The sequence below is a fragment of the Equus quagga genome, chromosome 15 (assembly GCF_021613505.1).
Source record: "Equus quagga isolate Etosha38 chromosome 15, UCLA_HA_Equagga_1.0, whole genome shotgun sequence".
Lineage (NCBI taxonomy): Eukaryota > Metazoa > Chordata > Mammalia > Perissodactyla > Equidae > Equus > Equus quagga.
The window spans coordinates 29,357,000-29,377,811 of NC_060281.1; the positions used below are offsets into that span (position 1 = coordinate 29,357,000).

Consider the following 20,812-nt stretch of genomic DNA (forward strand, 5'->3'; position numbering starts at 1 on the left):
CAGCGCCCCTGTGAGGCTGCGAGCACTGGGAATGGGGTGTGAGGGGCGTAAGTGAGCATGTGATGGGGAAAGGGTCACAGTGTGGGTGAGACGGGGAAGATGGGGCGGGCCCTACTGCCCAGTCTGCTGGGCAAAGCAACTCACTCAGCCTCCTGGCGCTTCCCTCACACTCGTCCATCCGGCTCGCATGCCCTGAGGACCCACTACGCACTAGTACTTGCACTGCTTTTTACCATTAACTTCCCTACCAAACCGCGAGGGAGGGGCTACTCCCCCATCCTGCAGACGATGAAGCTGAGGCTCAGAGTGGCTGGGAGACTTGCTCACAGTCCCACAGCCAATCAGCCAATCAGTGGCAGAACCAGGAACTGAACCCACAAGCACAGGGCTCTCTGCACCTCATGCCTCCTGCTTCGTGACTGGTCAGCACCCTTAGCCTCTGTAACCTTTAGCCTCTGATGACACACTTCAGGAGACAGGACGGGAGCCAGCCAGGGCCGCCCAGACCATTGAGGGTTAAATGCCGCCCTAGCCTGCCACCTTCTGCCCTCAGAGATTTTATTGTCTCCAGAAGAAAGTTTACTCCTGGCAGTGAGCAAACAGCACCTTGGCATCTGTCAGCTGGGACTGGACCCAGGGGAGGAGGGGGCGGCCCTGCCCCAGGCCTGTGCCTCGCTGGGCCCCTGCTGTCTGCCCACCCCCGGGGAGGGGGCACCTGGGACCCTGGCCAGGACCAGCTCGGCTCTGCTCAACTGGTTTTGTCTCCAGCCTGCCGGCCCTGCCCCCAGCTGCATCCCTGTGCCACCAGCAGGGCCTGGGGTGGCCTCATCTCAGGCCGGGCTGAGAGGAAGGAGGGGGAGGGGGATTATGGGCTAGGAGTGGGGAGCTGGAGCTGCTCCAGAAAGGGGAGCCGTGGGGGGTCAGGTGGGGCAGCTCCCTGCTGTGTGGATCTGCCACGAGGCACATGACCCCTTGGCGGGGACACACCCATCCAGTGACAACTTGTGCACTGGCAGCAAGCTTAGGTTTCCTCTTCCTCCTCCGCACACCTGCCCATCAGAGCCCAGTCTAGCCTAGGTACTCCCTGACCATCCCCACGGGACCCCGCCTCTCGGGCGCCCCATCACTGCATGGAGCAGCCTGCACAAGACGAGGCAACCTTCACCTTTATTTGAAGAGTCCTTGTTCGGCTAAAACCAGGGGCTTGTCACTGGACGTGGATTTGGGGGATGAAGGAGATGGGCTGGGGAACAGATTCAACCCCATCCTGAGCCCTTCTCCCTGCCCTGGGGTGCCCTGAGGCTGGGGAAAGCGTGGGCGAGGGGACTGCAGTAGAGATGCCTTGACGAGTGGGTCTGTCAGGGCCTGCCAGGCTGCCGGAGCCACTGGGGCCTCGGAGAGACATCTGAGCACCCCGGGGAAGCTGAGGCCGCGTGGGGGTCGGCTGAGGACACAGGGAACCGAGGACAGAGCTAGGGTTGCACCTGGGAGACCTGCCACGTCCCAGAAGAGATCCAGCCGGGGGTGGGGAGGCTGGGGCAGGGGCTGGGCCTGGAGCTGAAGCTGGGGCAGGAGCTGAGGCCCGGGCAGGGCCTGGCCCGGCAGAACAGAGTTGCGAAGCTGGAGCCTGGGTCCTGGCCACTTCCCTGAGAAATGCTTCTGGAGAAGCCCTCCCAGGGGTCCCACACAGAAGTGCTGTCAGAGGTCAGGCAGGGCACAAGAAAGTGTGGCAGCACCTGACGTCACACCATCGGGAGCCTGGGACTGTGGACTACCAGGAACCACAGGCCTCAGCAATCACTCTTAGAGTTTTGCTTTAAAAATTGAAACCTGGGGCCGGCCCAGTGGTGCAGTGGTTAAATTTGCACATTCCACTTCAGCAGCCCAGGGTTCACCAGTTCGGATCCCGGGTGTGGACATGGCACCGCTTGGCAAGCCATGATGTGGTAGGCATCCCACGTATAAAGTAGAGGAAGATAGGCACTGTTAGCTCAGGGCCAGTCTTGCTCAGCAAAAAGAAGACAATTGGCGGCAGATGTTAGCTCAGAGCTAATCTTCCTCAAAAAAAAAGAAAAGAAAAGAAACCTACTTGGGGGTCAAATTCATCCTTGAACTGTGAGTTTTAGACCCCAAATATCTGAGTTCTCCTGGTCAGTCAGGCACCCAGGACCCTAAAGGCCATGGCCCAGTTGCCTCAGAGAGCACCTATTATAGCCCTCTCTGTATAGACAGGCCCCGGGGCCCCTGAAAGGTGAGGGGACCAGCCCTCAGTCCTCCGGCCGTCAGTGATCAGCCAGGACAGCATGGAGCATGCTGGGCCCCACCTCCCGACAGATATCCCAAGCACAGATCTCTCAGGGCTCGAAAGACAGAGGACTCAAGATAACAATGTCCAGCCAGGTTGACACAGTTCTGGAGTTTATCCACAGTCATACAGTCACAACTTATAGATATATATATTTGTATTTATATACCTTTAAATTACACAATCATGTACAAAACAGGTGCATTGCTGAGACCACAGCACTTCTCGGAGTTTCACAAGTGTCGGACTAATGGAGTCAGAAGCCAAGGGCGGCAGACGGTGGGCAGCGGGCAGCCCGGCCCCTCGCAGAGCCGGGCGCAGAACGGTGGTGAACAGGGACAAACACTTCACTCGCCGAGCCCGCAGGGTGGGCCCGTGCAGCATGGGGGAGCAGAGGGCTACAGGAGGCAGTGGGCACAGTGAGGGCGTGGCCCCCACGATCGGTGTTGAGTGCCCTGACACCAGCACTGACAGGTGGGGCTGGGCCCCAGAGCTCAGGGGACTTCCAGGTGGGGGACCCTCCCACTCTGGGGTCCTGAGGAGCCTGGGGACCAAGAGAGAGTGGTCCCAAATGGGGCCATGGAGGTGGTTACTCAGAATGAAGGGGGTTTCAAGTCCCTGCCCTGGACTGGGCAGCTAGAGGGCTGAGGGGGACAGGCCTGGGGTCCAGCCAGGACCACAGCCCCTCCCCAGGTGCTGAGAAGCTGCTGGCACAGAGAGGGGGAGCCCAGGCCCCAAGGAGCAGGTGCCGGCCTCCTGCCATCCGAGGGCAAGCAGTGAGGGGCGGGCCCCAACCCCGACCCCTGCCTGGGGGCGAGGCTGAGGAGGCCTTTGTTCTGGAGCTGGGAGCTGAGGGCTTCCGAAATCTTGCTGCAGGCTCTGAGGGGCTTAGGGCACATCTCAGGCTGCAGTAGAGGCCCAGAGACCGACAGTGACAAGAATGGAGGTGCTGGGGGAAGTTTGCCTGTCCCTGGGGGTGCCGCCCCCCGACTCCCCTGGCCCTGAGGGAGGCCTGCCCCAGCTCAGGCTCCTGCCAGACTCTGCCGGGATCCTCCGTGTCCACACGAGCAGGGTCGGGGTCTTGAGGCTGGGGTCTATGACCTCCTAACAGTGAGCTGTTGGGAGAAGAAGCAGGGAGCAAAGGAGGACGGAGGGATGACAGAGGGGCTGTTACCTGGAGGCCCAGGGAGCCAGGTGCTGTGGGAGGGGAGGTGTCTGCAGTCTGAGGCCCAGAAGTGGCATCAGCCCTGAGCAAGGTCACCTGGTGCTGCAGGATGTCTCAGGGCCTCGTCCCAGAGGTTCCAGGAGACTCCTCATTTAGCCATCCCCCCTCTTGGGGTCCTGTCCTGCCTGGGTCACACCCCGCCTCTTCCCCCATGGGCACTGATACTCGGTAACCCAGCACCACTGTCTTCCACCAGCCGTGGGAAACACTCCTGTTCTGGGGGCGGGGGGTCCTCTGCCTCCTCCGGCCACCAAAACTCCTGTAATGGAGACTCAGGCTTGGAGATAAGGAGGGGCTGCCAGCAGGGAGAATGTTCTCCAGGGGCCAGGGCTGGGGTTGGGGGGAGGGGACAAGGAAGAAAGACATGGTGACCATCCTGGTCCTGAGGCCAGGGCTCCTGGCTCCTGCCAAACCCCTGCGGCTCCCATTGGCTGCAGGCTTTCCCCCGCTGGTCCCGGGCTGGAAGCTCCCATGGGCCCCGCAGTGACTCTCTAGGGGGCCAGAGAAGGGGAGAGAGAGATGGGAGGCCACAAGGCTGGGTCTCATAGAGGCTGGCCAGCCCTAGCGGGCCTATGGTTTTAGATGGACATGGTGGGGGCAGGTAGGCAAGATGCCCTCCTCCCCAGAAACCGGGAGGAGGCTGCTACTGTTGCTGGCTTTGCCCTGGGCTTTGGGGCCCCTCCCCCATGCCTGAGGATTATGAGAGGGGCGGGGTCTCTGTAGGGGACTGAGGGGTGTGGCTCCGAGGAGGAGCCTGTGCCCAGTGCTGACAGCTGGGAAAGGCCCCAGCAGGGTCTGGGTCCCTCAGCTGAGCCTCGAGTGGGAAGGCTGAGGGTCTGCTCCCCCTTCACTCCCCCTCCTACACCCAGCGACACTGTCACCGACTCCAGCTCACCCTTCCTCATGTCTGGGGGAGTCTAGGGAGCCCTAGAAACCTCTATGGGAGAAGAGGGTGGCCATTCCTCGTCCAGCCCCACCAGTCCTGTGGGGTGAGCCTGGGAGAAGAAGGGCATCCCCCAGGGCGAAGTGGAAGACCAAGGACTGGGAGGCCCCCTTCTCTGGGGTCTGGAGGGGAGGCCTTCGAGGGGAGCTGGTGGAAGGGGAGCGGGGTGGGGCAGGAGGAAGAGGTCAGGAAACCTGGCCCAGAGGCAGGGGGGCAGGTGCTGGCAGCCTGGGGGGAGGGGCAGGCTGGCGGAGCGAGGCAGGATGGAAGGGTCCAGGAGACGCCCCTCAGGGCTCAGGAGGCTCTTTGGTGGGGTCTGAAGAGCAGATGTTGTGATGTCTCTGTTGGGCTAAGTCCTAAGACCCTCACCTACCCTGGGGCCGTCACCCGAGTCCCACCACCTTGGCCTCCAGGCGGCCCTGCAAATGCTCAGTCTCTTTCTACTTTTTGTTTTGTTCTGTTTTGACTTTTAAAAAAATAAAAGCTTGATCGGAAAATATGTCTGGAACTCTATGGCAAAGGGAGGGGGACAAGAGTGGACAGGGAGGGGAGGGGCGGACGAGGAGGGAGGGGGAGTGGGGAGGGAAGCGGGGCAGCTAGATGGCCTCCACGTAGTTGGCAGGATAGAGGCCCAGCTGCCCGCTGTCCAGCCGCCCGCGGCACCAACCCTGCTCGTCCTCCTCGCCCAGCTTGGTGAGCTCATCTCCTAGAAGAGGACACAGGGAAGCTCACTGACAGGGGCTCAGAGACGGCTGACCGCGAGCCCCACACTGCCGGAAACGTCCTCGGACGCTGTCTAGCTGGGCCGACCCCAATGCCCCGCCCCTTGCCCGCCCCTGCAGACCAGCCCCAGCCACGCCCAGACACCCACGTGCTGCCCTAAGCCACACACCTCATCTGGGTCTCAGCCCTGCCCCACGGAAGCCCAGGCCCCGCCCCTAGCTTCTTTTCCCGGGTCCTGTCCCTCCTCCTGGCATCCTCTGCCCTCAGGCCCCGCCCCCAGCCCATGTCCCTGCTCTGCCCCCACTGCATTCTCAGGTCCTGACTCCACCCCTGGCACCCACTCTCAGGTCCTGCCCCGGCTCTCTAATTCGAGACTTGGCCCCGGGGCACAGGTCGCGCTCCAGGTCGTGGCCACGCCCCCGCAGCAGGCCCCGCCCCAGCCGCGTGGTCCGCAAATCCCTGCATCCCCCGCATCCCCGGCCCTCCGGCCCCGCCCCACGGCCCGGCCGCCCGCCCCGCCCTCCGCACCAGCCTTGAAGCTGAGCTCGTCCTGCTCCTGGCCGTCGTAGTCGTAGAGGGCCCGCACACGCACTCCCTTGGCGTCGTCTTCGAAGGGGTTGGAGCCCCCGTTGGCCTCACTGCCTCCAAATGGGTTCCCGCTCTCGTCGTCCGACCACTCGGTGGCATAAGTCTGACCCCGGTCGTAGCTGCTAACGCTGAGACGCAGAGAGAGGACCCGGCATGAATGGCTTCTTACCTCGTCCCCAGGGCTGCCCCCTCCTCCCACCCGGAGCCCTGGCCTCAAATTCTACCACGGCTGGAGCAGGGATGGGCCGTGTGAGAAGGGGTCCAGGGCCAGTGACTCTTATGACAGCTCTTTAAACAGAGGTGAGGCAGGACTATTAGCATTATTACTCAGCCTTTGAGTGAGGGGGTGCAGAAGGGGACCCCAGAGAACATCTGACCCCTCATCTGAGAGGGACAGTACAACCTAGTGGTTAAGTGTGAGGATTCTGGAGCCAGACCTCTTGGGCATCATATCGTGGCCCTGAGGCTTACTAACTAGCTGTGTGACCTTGGGCAAGTCACTTAACCTGTCTGGGTTTCAGTTTCTCCCTCTGTAAATTGGAAATATTTACACACTTCTCAGAGTGTCTGGAGGCTCTGAAGACTTAATATATGGAAAGTGCTTAGAACAGTGCCTGGCACACAATAGGTGCTCTCAAAGGATTAGCTGCCACTGACACAGAGAGGAGCACGTGGTTGCTGTGACTCAGATCATTTCTTGTCTCCTGGGGTAAAACTCAGCTGCCCCAGTGTGTGGGCCCCTCTGGCCCCCAGGAAGCTCCATAGGAGGCACTCACCTGCCACGGTCCCCAGCCTGGGATGTGGACTCTGCCACCCCAGTGGCATTGGTCAGTGTCACCCCCTCTGCCTTCTTGGGCTGTTTCTCCTTCTTGGTGGTGGTGTGAGGGAGATCTGGGTTCCACTCCTGGTGGGCGCCAGCGCAGCAGTGAGACTGGGGGCTGCCCCTGAGGGCCCTTCCCCGCTCTCCAGCCTCCCTCACCCTCACACATCCTCACCTCAAACTGGGGCCAATTCATAGGCATGCCGGGGCCGCTGGTGCTGCGGAACCACCTGAGGTCGTCCTGGGCGTCAGCCCCCCGGATGGCCTGCTCCAGCTCCCGGTACACGTGGACATAGCTGTGCACGAGGGAGATGGTAGGTGGGGGGCAAGATGCACCATGGCCTTCTCATCCTCCATGAAGGCCGGGGCCCATTCTGGGGACCCGGGCACTGGTGTGCCCCCCAGCTAGGAATCGCGCAGGCTTCCCAAGGAGCAATCTCCATGTGGGCAGCTCCGGGCATGCCCCGTGGGCACCCTTCTCCATCCCCACCTTAGCCACTCACCCATCCATCCACGCATGTTTCTTGAGTACATGGATGCGTCAGCTCGCACCCAGGCAGCTGCTGTATTTGCAGCCTCTTCCCTCTTGGCCCCTGCAGCTCTGTCCCCCACCTTTCTGTCACGATAACATGGGACCCGGGATGCCCTGCCCACCAGTTCTACCCTCTGCCGCCCGTGCCTGTGCCCACCACGCTGCCACGCCCAGCTACCTGCTGTTCTCGGCGAGGTTGAGGTGACGTTTGATGTCCAGCAGCACCTCCTTGAGGAAGACCAGCCGCTTTTCCTCAAATTGCTGGCACTGTTCAAACACCTGCTCCATGCCCTCCATGTACTGGGGTGTGGTCTTGCCCACGTCATCCAGCACCTTCTCATACTTCTCCTGTGTCTACGGGCACCAGGGCAAAGGGCATGTGAGCCCTAGGCCTGCAGCTCCCAGCCACCACCCCTCCAAGGGGCCTCAGACCCCGGCTGGCTGGCACCTTCTGCACATCCTGCTTGCACTTGTCCACTTTGTCCTGCAGCTTCTTTTGCTGCTCGGGGGTGACCGACTGCTCCGTCTTGCTGTTCATCTCCCGAGTCACGGCCAGCTTCTCCTCTTTGCAGGCCAGGTGGTAGGCCTTCTTGGCTGCCTCTAGCTGTGGGGGTGGGGGGACAGGGCCAGGGCTCCTATTTGTAAGCAGGCGTGGACGTGGTCACTCGTCAACCCCTCCCCCCTGCCGGGAGCTGTGAGGGCACAGTCTTAAGAGGCAGAAGGGACACAGGCCCTGGCTCAGGTGTTTGGGAGCAGGGCCCACCCATCTGTGGATGTTTCCCTGCAAGGCACTGCCTGCTGCCCTACGGACACCCTCCCGCCGGACATCGCCGAGCCTGCCCCGTCTGTGGGTGGAAGGCAGTGCTGCTCCCCGGCAGCAGAGCACTGTAGACCCCTCCCTCTGAGCGGACTCCCTCTGCCGCCCACCCTGGCCCCATCTGCGGCAGCCGCCCACCGGGCACCTCCTTCATCTTCTTGGCCCAGGGCTTCTGGGCCTTCCGGAAGCCATCTTCAGCCTCCTTGGTCTCTTTGAAGCCGCCCATGATCTGCTTGTGGTAGGCGTCCTTCTGCCAGTTCTTGACCTTCTCCAGGTCCTCGTTCAGCAGGCTGTTCTTCACCTCCTGGTGCAATTCGCTCACCTTGTCTGCCTCCGTCATAATGGCGCCCCAGGCCCGCTCCAGACTGCCATACTGTGGGCCTGAGGAAAGGACCACGGGGTCACCAGGCCCTCATCACCCCCCGCCCAGAGGCCCCCCTCATGCCTTTCTCTGAGGCTTTCCCCATACTTCCCATGGCAGCAGAAATGCTCTCCCTATAGTTTTGTCCATCCTCCAGGGCCCAAGGACTGCCACCTCCCGCAGGAAGCCTTCTCTGACTGCTCTATCCCCACACACCTCAGCCTGCAGCTCTCACTGAATTCTCCTAGCATCTGCCTCTGTGCCTACTCCCCGTCTTCCCCATCAGCTTGTGAGTCCCATGGGGGAAAGCCTGGACCCTGTGAGCTCTCACAAACCCAGCACAGCACCAGGTACACGGTAGGTGCTCCAGGAATATGGGCTGAATGTAAAATTGAAGAACCAACTGGTGATGGAAGGCCACTAGGACCAGACATTCCACAGTCATTTGTTCTTCTGTATCCTGGGCGTCAACTCTGGGCCAGGCACTGTGCAGGGCAGTATGGGCCCAGCCCCTGCCCTCATGGGGTTTAGAGTGCAGTGGAAAAGAGAAACATTAACCAAATACATGTAAACCCCAACCTGAAACTGTTCTAGATGAAAGGAATCTAGAGACACGACAACTACATGCAGCATGTGGTTCTGGATTGGATCCTGGGCCAGCACAAACAACTGCTATAATAAAATTTGCATATGGGCCACATTACTGTCCTGAACTTGATAGTTGAACTATGGTTCCGTAAGCACATGTTCTTATTCTTAGGAGACGCATCAAGAATTTAGGGTGGGGCTGGCCCTGTGGCTGAGTGGTTGAGTTCATGTGCTCCGCTGCGGAGGCCCAGGATTTCGCTGGTTCAGATCCTGGGTGCAGACATGGCACCGCTCATTAGGCCATGAAGAGGCGGCGTCCCACGTGCCACAACTGAAAGGACCCACAACTAAAATATACAACTATGTACTGGGGGGATTTGGGGAGAAAAAGCAGAAAGAAAAAAACATAGATTGGCAACAGTTGTTAGCTCAGGTGCCAATCTTAAAAAAGAAAGAAAGAATTTAGGGTGAAAGGGCATGTCTCCAACTTAAATGGTTCAGGAAAAATATGCCTAAAAATACAGAGGAAGTGAGAAAACCAACGTGGTAAAATGTTAACTGGTGAATCTGGGTGAGGGGTACGTAGTTCTGTGGACTCTTCTTGCAAATTTTCTCTAAATTTAAATTATTTCAAAATAAAAAGTTTTTTTTTTTAATCCAACCTAAAATTGTACAAAGTAGAATTGAACAGGGAAGGGGGGGCGGGGGCGCTGGTTTGGTCTGGGAGGGAAAGAGTGCAGGTGTGGGGACAGTGCCTGAAGAGGCGCTGTGGCTCAAGGATGCAGACGCATCCAAGTGGCTGGCGCTCCCCGGACCCAGACGGGAGGAGGGGGCCGAGGGGGGCCGGTGAGCGTGAGGGCCTGGGGTGTGGCCCGGGGTGGGCATGGGGGCACCTTTCTCGATGAGCTGGCGCCAGCGCTTGGCCCAGTCGGTGAGCTGCTGCGCGTACGCCTTCTCGATCTTGGCGCGCTCCTGCACGCAGTTCATCAGGTCGTTGCACAGGCGGTGCCCGTCATCGATGCGCTTCACCGTCCGCTTGTAGTTCCCCACCTGGCGGCCAAGCAGCGAGCGCGACTCCCGCGGGGCCCCGGCCTCCCCGCCTCCCCGCCTCCCCGCTGTCCAGCCCCGCCGGCCCCCCCCCCCCCCCCCCGCCTCGCCGCCCCGCGGGGATGCGCTGGGGACCCCCGACCCTCCCACTTCCGAGGCCTCAGCACCCCGCATCGCATCCCACCGTCTACACACTCCCTCATCCCACTGTAAACATAATTTCCTCGCTGCCATGAAATGCGGAAGGATTTTTATAATTTGGACTTGGGCTAGAATGAATTATTCATTTTGTTCTTGTGAGCTAAATCTATTATATTTATGCAGAGTCACAGAAGCGTTGAGTTGAGCTGCAGCTTTTGACATAATATTATGTTTTGGAGACATCTCATTAAACACTTATTAATTTAGGTTTGGCAGTTTTTGCTTTGGATTTTGGAAGCCAACAGGAAAAATGTTTTTCTGGGTCTCAGATATTATTTTGGGAGGCTCCTGAAATCCTGGCTTCTAGTCTGGTCTCCACATCTCTGTTGCTGTGGGGTTCCCAGAATTCACTCTGCTTCTCTGAGACCTGTGCTCGACCCCCTGCCAACTTCACTTCAGCTATGAAAGGCTGTGTAAGCTGTGAAGTGCATAGCTGCCTGTGTGAATGCCAGGCGTCTAAGCTAGGGCCCCCAGAGCAGAGCGTCAGGAGGGCCTGTTCCACGTTATGAAACACTGCAGGATCTCTCCAGGGGCAGCTGTGGGGCAGAAGGGCTCCAAGCTCAGTCTTCCCCCACTTTATGGCTACCACTGCCTGCTGGACACACACGGCTTTGGAGGGGCCCAGGGACTAGAGAGCAGGGCCTGAGGTCATGGGGTGGATGGGAGCCTGGGCCTCCACATGGCCAGGCTGTGTGATCCCCAGGACCTGGGGAACATTGAAGCCTCACCTCCCAGAAGCTGTCAGTGGTCTCCTCCGGAGCTAGCGAGGCCTCATCGTAGGAGCCGGACATGGTGTGGCCGTAGGAGGATGGGCAGCTGGGGAACGGCGGTCACCACGCTGGGCTGCTCATGCGCTAGGAGGGCAGGAGAGAGATCCCTGGACATCAGGGAAGTGCCGCCATGTGCCCCATTCCAGGCCTGGGGCCCTGCAGGCACGAGCTGTGCATCGGGATGAGGACTCCCCGCCCTGGGACTGCCTCACCAACCCTGGGGTAACCCCAAGATTCACCCTGTAGTCCCCCTCATGCCCACCTCCCCAGCTCTCCTCCATGAGCCCTTTGCTCTAGATCCCTTCCTTCCCCCGACCCCAAATCCGTCCTCCTGCTCCAGTGGGCACTTCTCAGAACCTGCCCCAACCACTGGAACCGTGGTGCCAACAGCGCTCCTGTACTCTCAGAGCTACAAGTGAGGGCCGTGTGTTGCGTATTAGCTTTATCCAAATCTGTGGTTTGCTCCGTAGACACACACAGCTCCTGGGGGCCAGCAGGCAGGCCTATCTTCATGCGTGTCCTGCTCCCCCTCCCCAGGGCCTGGCCCTGGGGCTCAATGAGCCCTCGCTGGCTTCTCTGTCCACCTCGTCATTGCCCACCCTGACCCAGCTAGATCCCTGCACCAGGCCCCAAACACCCTCCAGTTCCCTCACCTGCCACCCCACCCAACGCAGAGTCCCTGGTCTCGCCTCTAGATCCTCCCAGAAGCTCCCCCACCCCCCCAGAGCTTGGACCCAAGGCCATTGGGAAGCTGGCAGCAGGGCCTCCTCCCACCTCTGGCCCAGGCTGAGCGCCTCCGCAGATCCCTGAGCTTCTGGGCCTCGGCAGATGCCCTTCTGGTTGCCCTGGGGCTCAGCCTCGGAAGCCTCCGTTAACCACTTACATGTCTCCTAAGAGTCCTGCACACGCGGCCTCCTGGCCTGCAGGTCAGAGCACTGCCATCCGTGTGAGCATCGAGCGGCTGCGTGTGCCCTGGATCTGTCGGCTGGCATCACGGCTGTCCAATGTAGGCCGTGTGCTGCCCCAGGCTGGAGCAGGCGCTGCCCTGTTCCCCTCCCCCAGCCAGGCCTCACTGCCACCCCAAGCAAGAATGGCTCTCGAAGGACAGCGAGTCCAGGCCGTCCTGACCCCACGAGCAGCTGCCAGCCTTCAGTAGGGGACAGCAGGGGACATCTCGCTGCCTCTTCCCTGCAGAGGACTATGAACCCCGACCAATGAGGACGCTGGGGGAGGGCTAGCCTCTGCAGGCTTCAGCCCAAACTGGGGGTCCAGCAGACCCCCAGCCCTTACCAGCAGCTGGCCCTCAGGCTCAGAGCAGGTGGCACCCACATGCGAGGATCCCTCCCCCTCTGTGGCCTCAGTCTCCCCATCTGTCCAGGGCCTAGTGCTCTTTCCCCAGGAATAACCCAGGATTGCCCCTTGGTTTCTCTCAGGCACTAAAGGTATTTTGTTCCTCTCCCATTAGCAAAACCTCAGACAAACTCCCACAAACTCATGCACGGGGTGGCGGGGGAAGAGAGAGGTGATTGGATGTCATCAAGGGACAAAGCAATGAGTCTGAACTTTTTCTTCTTAATTTGGCACTTTTCACTTATAAAGCAGCACCCGCTTCAAGAGGACCATTTTGAATTTAGATGCGAGGAGTGAACGAGGGCTATGTGATGGACTTCGAGCCGCCTTAGGTGAGAAGCCTGGGCCAGTGCCCCGGCCAGAGCCCTTGAGGTTGTACTGAACTCTGCTCTTTGGGGTCCCCATAAGGTACAGCTGTCAGCGGGCTGGCAGTGGGGGCGGGAGCAGGGCGGAGGGTAGGGAGTGAAGGTGGAACCTACCCTGGGTCGCAGGAGGTGACCTGATACGACCTCAGTGGGGCGACCTGGCGCTCTCACTCACTGTACAGAGGCACACATCCTTCTCCCAGCAGCCCCCCTCCCAGGAGCGGACCCTCCAGCCAGCTGCGCGGACCGAGGATGCCCAATTCCATATACTGCAGCGCTGCCTGTAAAAGCCAAAGGCTGGAAACAACCCAGATGCCTGTCCAGGGACTGGTTAAGTAAATTATGGTGCAGGCCTGCCACGGAATGCTCCAGTCCTGAACGGAGCCCTCCCCACGCCATGCCACTCAAACCAAATGAGCAAGGTGGGGAAGAGCGTGGCTGCGGACGCTTCCATTCGTATGGGGGGAGCTATAGAAACAGGGAATATTTTTGGAAAGCTGGTAATGGTGGCTGCCTTCGGGGAACTGGGTGGCTGGGGGGTGGGGTGGGAGGGAGATTTTCACTGTAGGTCCTTTTGTGCCTTTCAGATTTTGCCTTGTGTGCATAAACTGCATTTTTTTAAAAATCCTCTGGCTTGTGTTGGAGGAGAGCTGAGGGAGCTGGGAGCCAAGACAGAGGGTGCGTTCTAAGGATGGAAAGAGGGGACAGTGCGGCTAAGACCTGGCATGTCAGGCTAGAAGAGAATGTGTGATGGCAGAGACCATTCTCACCTTGTCCAGACTCAGGGAGGGTGGACCTGCTGTGGTCCCTCCCTCAGTGTAGATAGGTAACAGGTCTCCTGGGCTCCCGGCTGAGGTAGCATGTGTAGTGGACATAGCTCTAGCCTTGGGGCCCCTGCTCTGCCACCAAACTGCTGTGTGGCCTTGGGCAATTCACATGGCCTCCCTGGGCCTTGCCGTGAAATGAGGATGATATGACCAGACTTAAGAATGTGATGGGACGTTAAGGGTCCGGCCCACTCCAGACCAGGGCTGGATCTGCACAGCAGTGGCTCAGGAAGACAGGCAGGGCCAGGGAGGGGATGTGGGAGGGGGCGCACGAGCCCCCAGCACCGCACCCACCAGACCCACCATCCCACGCTGCCCCGCCTCCTCCAAATTGGCCCCACACTCCACCCTGGGGGCAGGTGGGAGGTTTAATTCTCACCAAATGCTCTTAATTCCCTCCTGAATGGCAGCCAAGAGCTGCCATCACTGAAAAGCTGCATTTCTCAGCCAGGAAGCTGGTGTGGCCGGTATCTGCCACCCCCAGGGGCAGGCCCGATCCGCTCCTAGCTTTCCTCAACCCATCAAGTGGGCACAATGCCCAGCTGACCTTTTCTGGCCCTGAAAGCCCTTTATCATGAATAATAATAGCTGGCAGTGGACTGCTCCCACGTCCTAACCCATCGGATCCTCACACGCACCCTGCGAGGTGGGGTGTTGCTGTCACCCCCACATTGTAGCCAGAAGCCTGAGGCTGAGACCTGACTGATAGCGCTTGTCAGCTCTCATTACTGATGTGTCACCATTGCTGTGCCATTTCGGGGCAGGCCCTCTCTTTTCCTGGAGCCAGGGAAGATGCCAGGCCCCTCTCTTGCCACAAGGATGGTGTAGCCCTCGGCCTGTGGAACGGGTGGCCTGGGCACTGGCTCCAGCCTCTCCCGTGCTGGTGAGACCTCGGCCAAGTCCCATCATGGGGTCTCAGTTTTCTAACTGGTGTGATGCGAAAACAATACTTGAGTTGCTTTTGAAGATCAAATGATAAAGGAGTAGTAGCTCTTTTTGAAAAACATAGACACTGCAGAAATGTGACATTTTCATCCTGATCTGGATCTTTCCTTTGGCAGAAAGGAGCCCCAGGTGAAAGGTGTCATCCTCAGGCCCCAGGCCTGCTGCGCTGCCTCTGAAAGACCCCGGGGGGGCAGAGGCCTTTCTCCTGGTCCGCCTAGCCCTGGCTTGCAGAAGGGACAGAAGAATGAAGAGCGTGAGCCCAGAGAGGGCAGCCTGGGGTGGACGGCGCAGTGTGGACTCCTGTGTCATCGGTCACTAACAACCACAGGCCTCCGACCCCAGCTCCTCTTCCTCCTCCTACCCCACCCAACCCATTAGCAGATCCTGAGCTCGACTTTTAACTGCCCTGGTCCTGGCCCCCATCACCCCCCTGCAGTAGCCCCTTCACTGGTCTTCCTGCCTCTGACCTTGCTTGTCTCGCCCCAGCCCCAGTGTGTTCCCTACACAGCAGCCAGAGGGAAACTGGTAAAACCCAAGTCACATCCCACCATTGCTCTACTCACCACCCTCCTGTGGCTCCCATTTCCCCCGAGCAGAAGTCCAGCTCCTTGCCAAGGGCCCTGCATGACCTGCTGTCCCACCCCTCACCCCTCTGCCCTCATCTCCCACCATTTTTACTCTCCTTCAGTTCCTCTGACTTTCTTGCTGTTCTAACCCCAGGGCCTTTGCACTGGCTAAGAATAGTGCCCCCTACAGACTTCGAGGTCTGCTCAAATGTCCTGGCCCCCCTCATTTAAACTTGTGACTCCTTTTCCACCCCCACACTCCCTGCCTGTGACAGGCTCTCAACATTAGAGTTTTCCTCATGTTTAGTGCTTCCTCTCCCACTAGAACGTCAGCTCTGTTAGGTTGGCGATTTTTGTCTGTCTGGTTCTCTGCAGTATTCCCAGCATCCAGAGCAGTGCCTGGCACAGAGTAAGTGCATGGTACATATTTGTTGAATGAATGAATGCCAAGGACCTTCTGGAACATTCATTCATCAAATAGCAGAAACAGTGAATTTTCTACCCCAGAGCCAAACACAGTCACCAGCACACAGTAGGTGTTCAATGGATGTTGGTAATGATGGTGACATAACCAAGAGACGGATTGCCACAAGAGAGGGTCTCAGATCCCACCTGTCCTCTGTTTCCCCAGTTTCTCCTGGCATCCCCTTCCTCTCCTCTTGGTCGACTCTCAGGGTCCAGTTTCAGAGTCTCTTCCTTCCTCCCTGATCCCCCATGATGACTCTGCCCTCAGGATGGTGCCCTCCCTCCTTAGGGCTCCCATAGCACGCAGACGGAAGACGTGTCCACAGCTCGGGCTGTTACATCATTCCTCTCTTCTCTCTCCCTTTGTATCGACTATGACAACCATTTTTGAGTACCTACTATGTGCCAGCCTCTTCATACACTTTATTTCTACTCTTCACAACAACCCATTGAGATGGGCGGTGACTTCCTTGCCTTCTCTGAGACTCAGAGAGGTTAAATGACTTGTCCAAGGTCACACAGCAGGGAGGAGGCAGAGTCAGACCCAGACTCAGGGGTGAGTCCTTACCCCATCCCTCCCTCCCAGGTGCCCAGTCTAGAGCCAGCACTCCGTGGGGGTCACACCAGCCCTCCTGGCCTAAGGGACCACCTCAGCTCAACCTGGGAAGGGCCATGGGGAAGCCAGAGCTGCCTCTCCCTCCCCCGGGGTGGGTCTCAGTCCCACAGACACTCCGAACAGCCCCTGCCCTCCCCCAGGGTGGGTATCAGTCCCACAGACACTCCCAGCAGCCCCTCCCCTCCCGCAGTGTGGGTCTCAGGTCCCACAGACACTCCCAGCAGCCCCTGCCCTCCCCCAGGGTGGGTCTCAGTCCCACAGACACTCCCAGCAGCCCCTGCCCTCCCCCAGGGTGGGTCTCAGTCCCACAGACACTCCCAGCAGCCCCTGCCCTCCCCCAGGGTGGGTCTCAGTCCCACAGACATTCCCAGCAGCCCCCTGCCCCTCCCCTCACCCAGAGACAGACAACAGATGGGCTCCCCAGCTCCCCACACTGACTTGGGGCCACTCAAGACTCTTACTAGCCTCTGCTGGGGCTTCAGATGCAGCAAGAAGGATCCAGGTTAGCTGCAAGGTGCCGTCCTCCATGCCTCCCCCCGCACACGCTCCCCACGCTCATGCCAGCTCTGCTCCTCTGCTCACGCCCTCCCTCCTTCCTGGGGTGCATGCCATCCTCCCTCCCAGCACCCGCCTCTCCAAAATAACCCTGCTTCCCTTCAAAGGCCAGCTCAGTCCCACTTCCTCCAAGAAGCCTTCCCTGAATGCCCCAGCCCTCCTCCCCCACCCTCCTCCCTGGTGTGGTTCCTAGTCACACTCTGCCATAAGCCATGTCTTGCTGGTTCGGGGTGGCAACCTGCTCTCCCAACAAGCACAGACACACCCACCAGGTCAGCACGAAGAGCAGATTAGTCAAGAGCCTCGCCGTGGGGCCAGAACAACTGGGTTCAAGTCCCACCTTTGCCACTTGCTGGCTGTATGACTGTGGCAAGTTGCTTAAACTCTCTGTGCCTCAGTTTCCTCGTCTGCAGAATGGAGGTGCTGATATCACCTACCCACGGGGTTGGCATGAGGACGAAATGAGTAGCCGACGCCCAGGAAGCAGCACGTTAACTGCAATTATTATCACAGGTGTTATTAGCCACGCCTCCACAGCCGCAGAGCTTCAAACAGGAGGCTCCATCTCTCTGGACGACCTCACCCCCCCCCGACTTTGGGCTAACACCCCCACAGACCTTTGCTGAGGACTGAACTGTCTCCCCCCAAATTTGTATGTTGATGCTCTACCCCCAGTGCGACTGTGTTGGAGATGGGACTTTTAGGAGGCAGGTGAGGTTAAATGAGGTCATAAGGGTGAGGTCCCAGTCCAGCAGGATTAGTGTCCTTGTAGGAGGAGGAAGACAGAGCTCTCTTGCGCCAGGCACACGCACTGAGGAAAGGCCGTGTGAGGACACAGTGGAGAGGCAGCTGTCTGCAAGCCAGGAGGGGCCTCACCAGGGACCAATAGATTGGCACGTTGACCTCGAACTTCCAGCCTCCAGAACCATAAGAAATAAATGTCTGTTGCTGAAGCTGCCCGGTCTACAGAGTTGTCTCATGGCTAGAGCAGCAGAAGGCAAGCAAGGACCCAGGCCATCCTGTCCAGCTCGATGCCCCTGGGCAACTGCCCAGCCAGGGGGGCACTGGATCCCTTCCCCTGGGAGAGCCGAGTCACAGGCCCCCCATTACAGCACAGATGCAGAGGGCCAGCCCCTGAGGCAGAGACTCCTAGCTTTAAATTGCAGCCCTGAAACTTGGGATGCAGCTCTGGGCCACAGCAGTGAGCGAGACAGAAAACTCCCCGCCTTCACGGCGCTGACATCCTAGAGGAGCCAGACAGACAAGAACCCAATGAACAGTGTGTGACTGAGCATGTTAGAAGGTGACAAGGGCTGTGGAGAAGAATAAGGCAGGGAAGGGGACAGAGAGGGACGAGGGGGGCTCAGAGTGATGCTGTCTTACACAGGATGGTCAGAAGAGGCCATTCTCAGCAGTGACATGTGAGCAAAGACCTGAAGAGAGTGAGGGAGGGGGATATCTGCAAATATCTTGGGGGAGAGCAGCCGGGCAGAGGGAAGAGCCAGTGCAAAGGCCCTGAGGCAGGAGCATGGCTGCCACGTGGAGGAACAAGGGGATCACATGACTGGAGCAGAGGGAGTGAGGGGAGGAGGGAGGGTGAGGTCAGGGAGGTTGGGGGGGCTAGAGGAGGATACAGATCATACGGGGCCTGGTAGGTCAGAGCGAGGCCTTTGACTTTTCCCCACTGAGTGAGATGGGAACCACTGCGGGGTTTGAGAAGAGGGGGCATGGGATCTGGCTTAGCGTTTAAGGGATCACTGGCTGCTGGGGGAAGAGCAGATTACAGGGGGCGAGGAGGACAGGGAACTTGTGGGCAGGGGGCTGCCGTCCTCCACGTGAGAGAAGACGGTGGAGATGCTGGAAGCAGTGGGAAGGGTTTGGAGTCTGGAACTACTGCGAGGCTGGAGGCAGCAGGATTCCCTGAAGGTTTGGATGCGTGCATGAGAGGGAGAAGGAGTCCGGATGGCTTGGGGGTTTGGGCCTGAGCAGCTGGCAGGTGGGGTGCCGTTTCCTGAGATGGGAGCACAGTAGGGGCAACAATTTGGGGCAGAGGGGAGCTCAGTTCTGGAGCCCTGAGATGCCCATGAATAGCCAAGTGGAGGTGTCTCCCTATCTCCCCAGAGCTCCCGTAGTGGGGCACATGAGGAGGGGCCGGCCTGGGGCCAAACTGTCACTCCTGTCCTAGGCCCCCTTGGCTGAGCCCCAGGCCTCTGAGTGCTCCTGGGGCCTCGCTTCAGCTCCCTCTGACATGAGGAAGGCTGCTGGGGGCAGGCTGGGGCCCCAACCTGGCTTCCAGGCTGGGGCTCTGGGCAGTGGGCCCACTGGGTGTGACGGGGTGGGGATGGGAAATGTGCCCCAGGAGGCCATTCGGCTGGGCTCACTGCCCCAGAGCCTGGGGGCAACAGAGTGTGGGAGAGAGACAGAGTGAGCCAAGACAGACCCCAGGGACGTATGGGACAGAAGAAAAGAGAGGGCACTGTGGCCTCGAGTAGGCAGGCTGGGAGTCGGGGAGGGCCGGCCAGGCCTGGAGGGTCTGGAGAAGGGACAGCTCCAGGCCTCCCCAGCCCCCTGTTCGGGCAGGGACAGAGGCAGGCCAGCTGCTGGAGGTGAAGCAGGACACCTGCCAGTGCCCCCCAGGCCCTGTGGGAGGAGGGGGATGGGGTTCAGAGAAGCCAGGGGCAAACAGTAATGGTGTATCAGGGTGTCTCGGCTGCCGGCTCCTGGGCAGATCGGCACCCCCACCACTGCTCCTGCCACCCCAAGACCTGCCCTCTCACCTCTCAGGCTCTTAACCCCAAAGTGGGAGGCCCTGTGCCTAACGCTCAGCAGGTGCAACGCACGTTTGCAGAAAGGAACTGAGCACGTCAGCCTCTCAGCACATCTTCCCCCATCCTATCACAGGCAGGGGACCCCTCCTCAGCCCCTGCACCAGGTCCTCTGACCTGCAAGCGCCCAGGCAAGGGGGAAGCTCCATAATGTGGTGCCAGGGCCAGCAAAAGGCCCAGCCAAGCTCTCAGGGGTGCTGGTAGAGAAGGGGCAGACTCTGCCGCCCAGGCGCCCTAACACACCCAAGGTTGCACACACCAACCCCTGGCCCTCTCAGGCTAGGAGCTCCTCCCCACGCTCCCTCCCAGAGCAAACCTGGACCAGGTGCGCCCCACCCACTGCACTACCGCAGGCCCTCCTGGCCCTGGTGCCCAGAGCCCAGGCTGTGCGCCCGCTTCCTCCCCAGGCCCCAGCCCCACCCCCTCCTGAGTGCCGGCAGAGGCAGCGGCTCCTCTGCAGTGCCCGAGCTCCCCCAGCAGCAGCCCAGTCTGTCCCCAAGAGCAATGCAGCAGAGGGACAGAGAGGGGGAGGGAGCACCCCACCCGATCTGGGCCTGCTCTCCTGTACCCTGACAAGGAGACCCTGGGCTTGCTGGGGGCGGACAGGGCTCCTCTGGGGGATCTGGGGTCTGGGTCTGCAGGGAGAACAAGTAGGGGAGGGCCAGAGCTTGGGGAGAAGGAGAAAGATGCTACCTCCCTGACCAGGGGGCTCGGCCCAATGCCTTAGACCAGCCTGAGGCCATCGGGCCAGTGGGGAGGCTGCTGGTGTGGGGCTGGGGGTGGGTCTGCTGGTTCCAAATGGCCAGGGTCCAGCAGTGCCCTGAGCAGGGGTGGGGACATCCTCACCTCTCCCTGCCCCCCATACCCTGTGGCCTCAGCCGGGGGAGGAGCAGCACCGTGGGTCCATGGCAACTCCAGCACCCTCAGCCCACTCCCCTAGGGAGGGGGCATTTCTACACTCAGGACGTGTGGCAACAGTGGAGAGAGGGACAAAGTGCAGAGGAGAGGCAACAGGGAACAGTCCTCCTGACGGAGAGGACCCCGGTTGCGAAGAGGGCCCCCAGGAGGCTGGCTGCTCCCTACCAGGTCCACTGGCTCTGGCCCCTTCGGCCCCTAGGCCTGCCATCAGCTGCTGCTGGGAGGAAGGCAGGGGCAGCCCCCGGGCCCCGCTCTAAATGCAGCCTCTTGCAGCTGTCCCCATCGGGAAGCCTACCTGGGCCCGTCTGGGCACCAAGCCAGGGGCAGGTAGGAGTGCACTGCCCGCACTGGGCCAGGCCAGGGCCGGAGGGGCTGGCTGTCCTCCTCCTTCTCCGTGGTGGCGGGCGGGGAGGGGGCCTGGCGCCCGGGCTGGGGGCTCTGTCCTCGTGGGTTCCCTCCA

General features: G+C 60.0%; 1 protein-coding gene across 3 annotated transcripts; it reads right to left on the reverse strand.

The window, feature by feature from the left end:
* Nucleotides 1-2,405: 2,405 nt before the first annotated feature.
* Nucleotides 2,406-20,797, reverse strand: PACSIN1 (protein kinase C and casein kinase substrate in neurons 1). 3 transcript variants are annotated; one of them, XM_046638748.1, is made up of 11 exons: nucleotides 20,648-20,797; nucleotides 11,804-11,905; nucleotides 10,879-11,004; nucleotides 9,796-9,952; nucleotides 8,099-8,334; nucleotides 7,585-7,740; nucleotides 7,315-7,490; nucleotides 6,780-6,900; nucleotides 6,561-6,688; nucleotides 5,725-5,912; nucleotides 2,406-5,179 (listed from the first exon to the last, which is right to left on the reverse strand). In XM_046638748.1, the coding sequence occupies exons 3-11, from the start codon at nucleotides 10,939-10,941 to the stop codon at nucleotides 5,070-5,072; spliced, it is 1,335 nt and encodes a 444-aa protein (XP_046494704.1). In that variant the 5' UTR covers nucleotides 10,942-11,004; nucleotides 11,804-11,905; nucleotides 20,648-20,797; the 3' UTR covers nucleotides 2,406-5,069. The 3 variants fall into 3 exon arrangements, with proteins under 3 accessions (XP_046494704.1, XP_046494702.1, XP_046494703.1); XM_046638746.1 differs by lacking the exon at nucleotides 11,804-11,905; XM_046638747.1 differs by lacking the exons at nucleotides 11,804-11,905; nucleotides 20,648-20,797 and adding an exon at nucleotides 16,516-16,597.
* Between the last annotated feature and the right edge of the window lie 15 nt (nucleotides 20,798-20,812).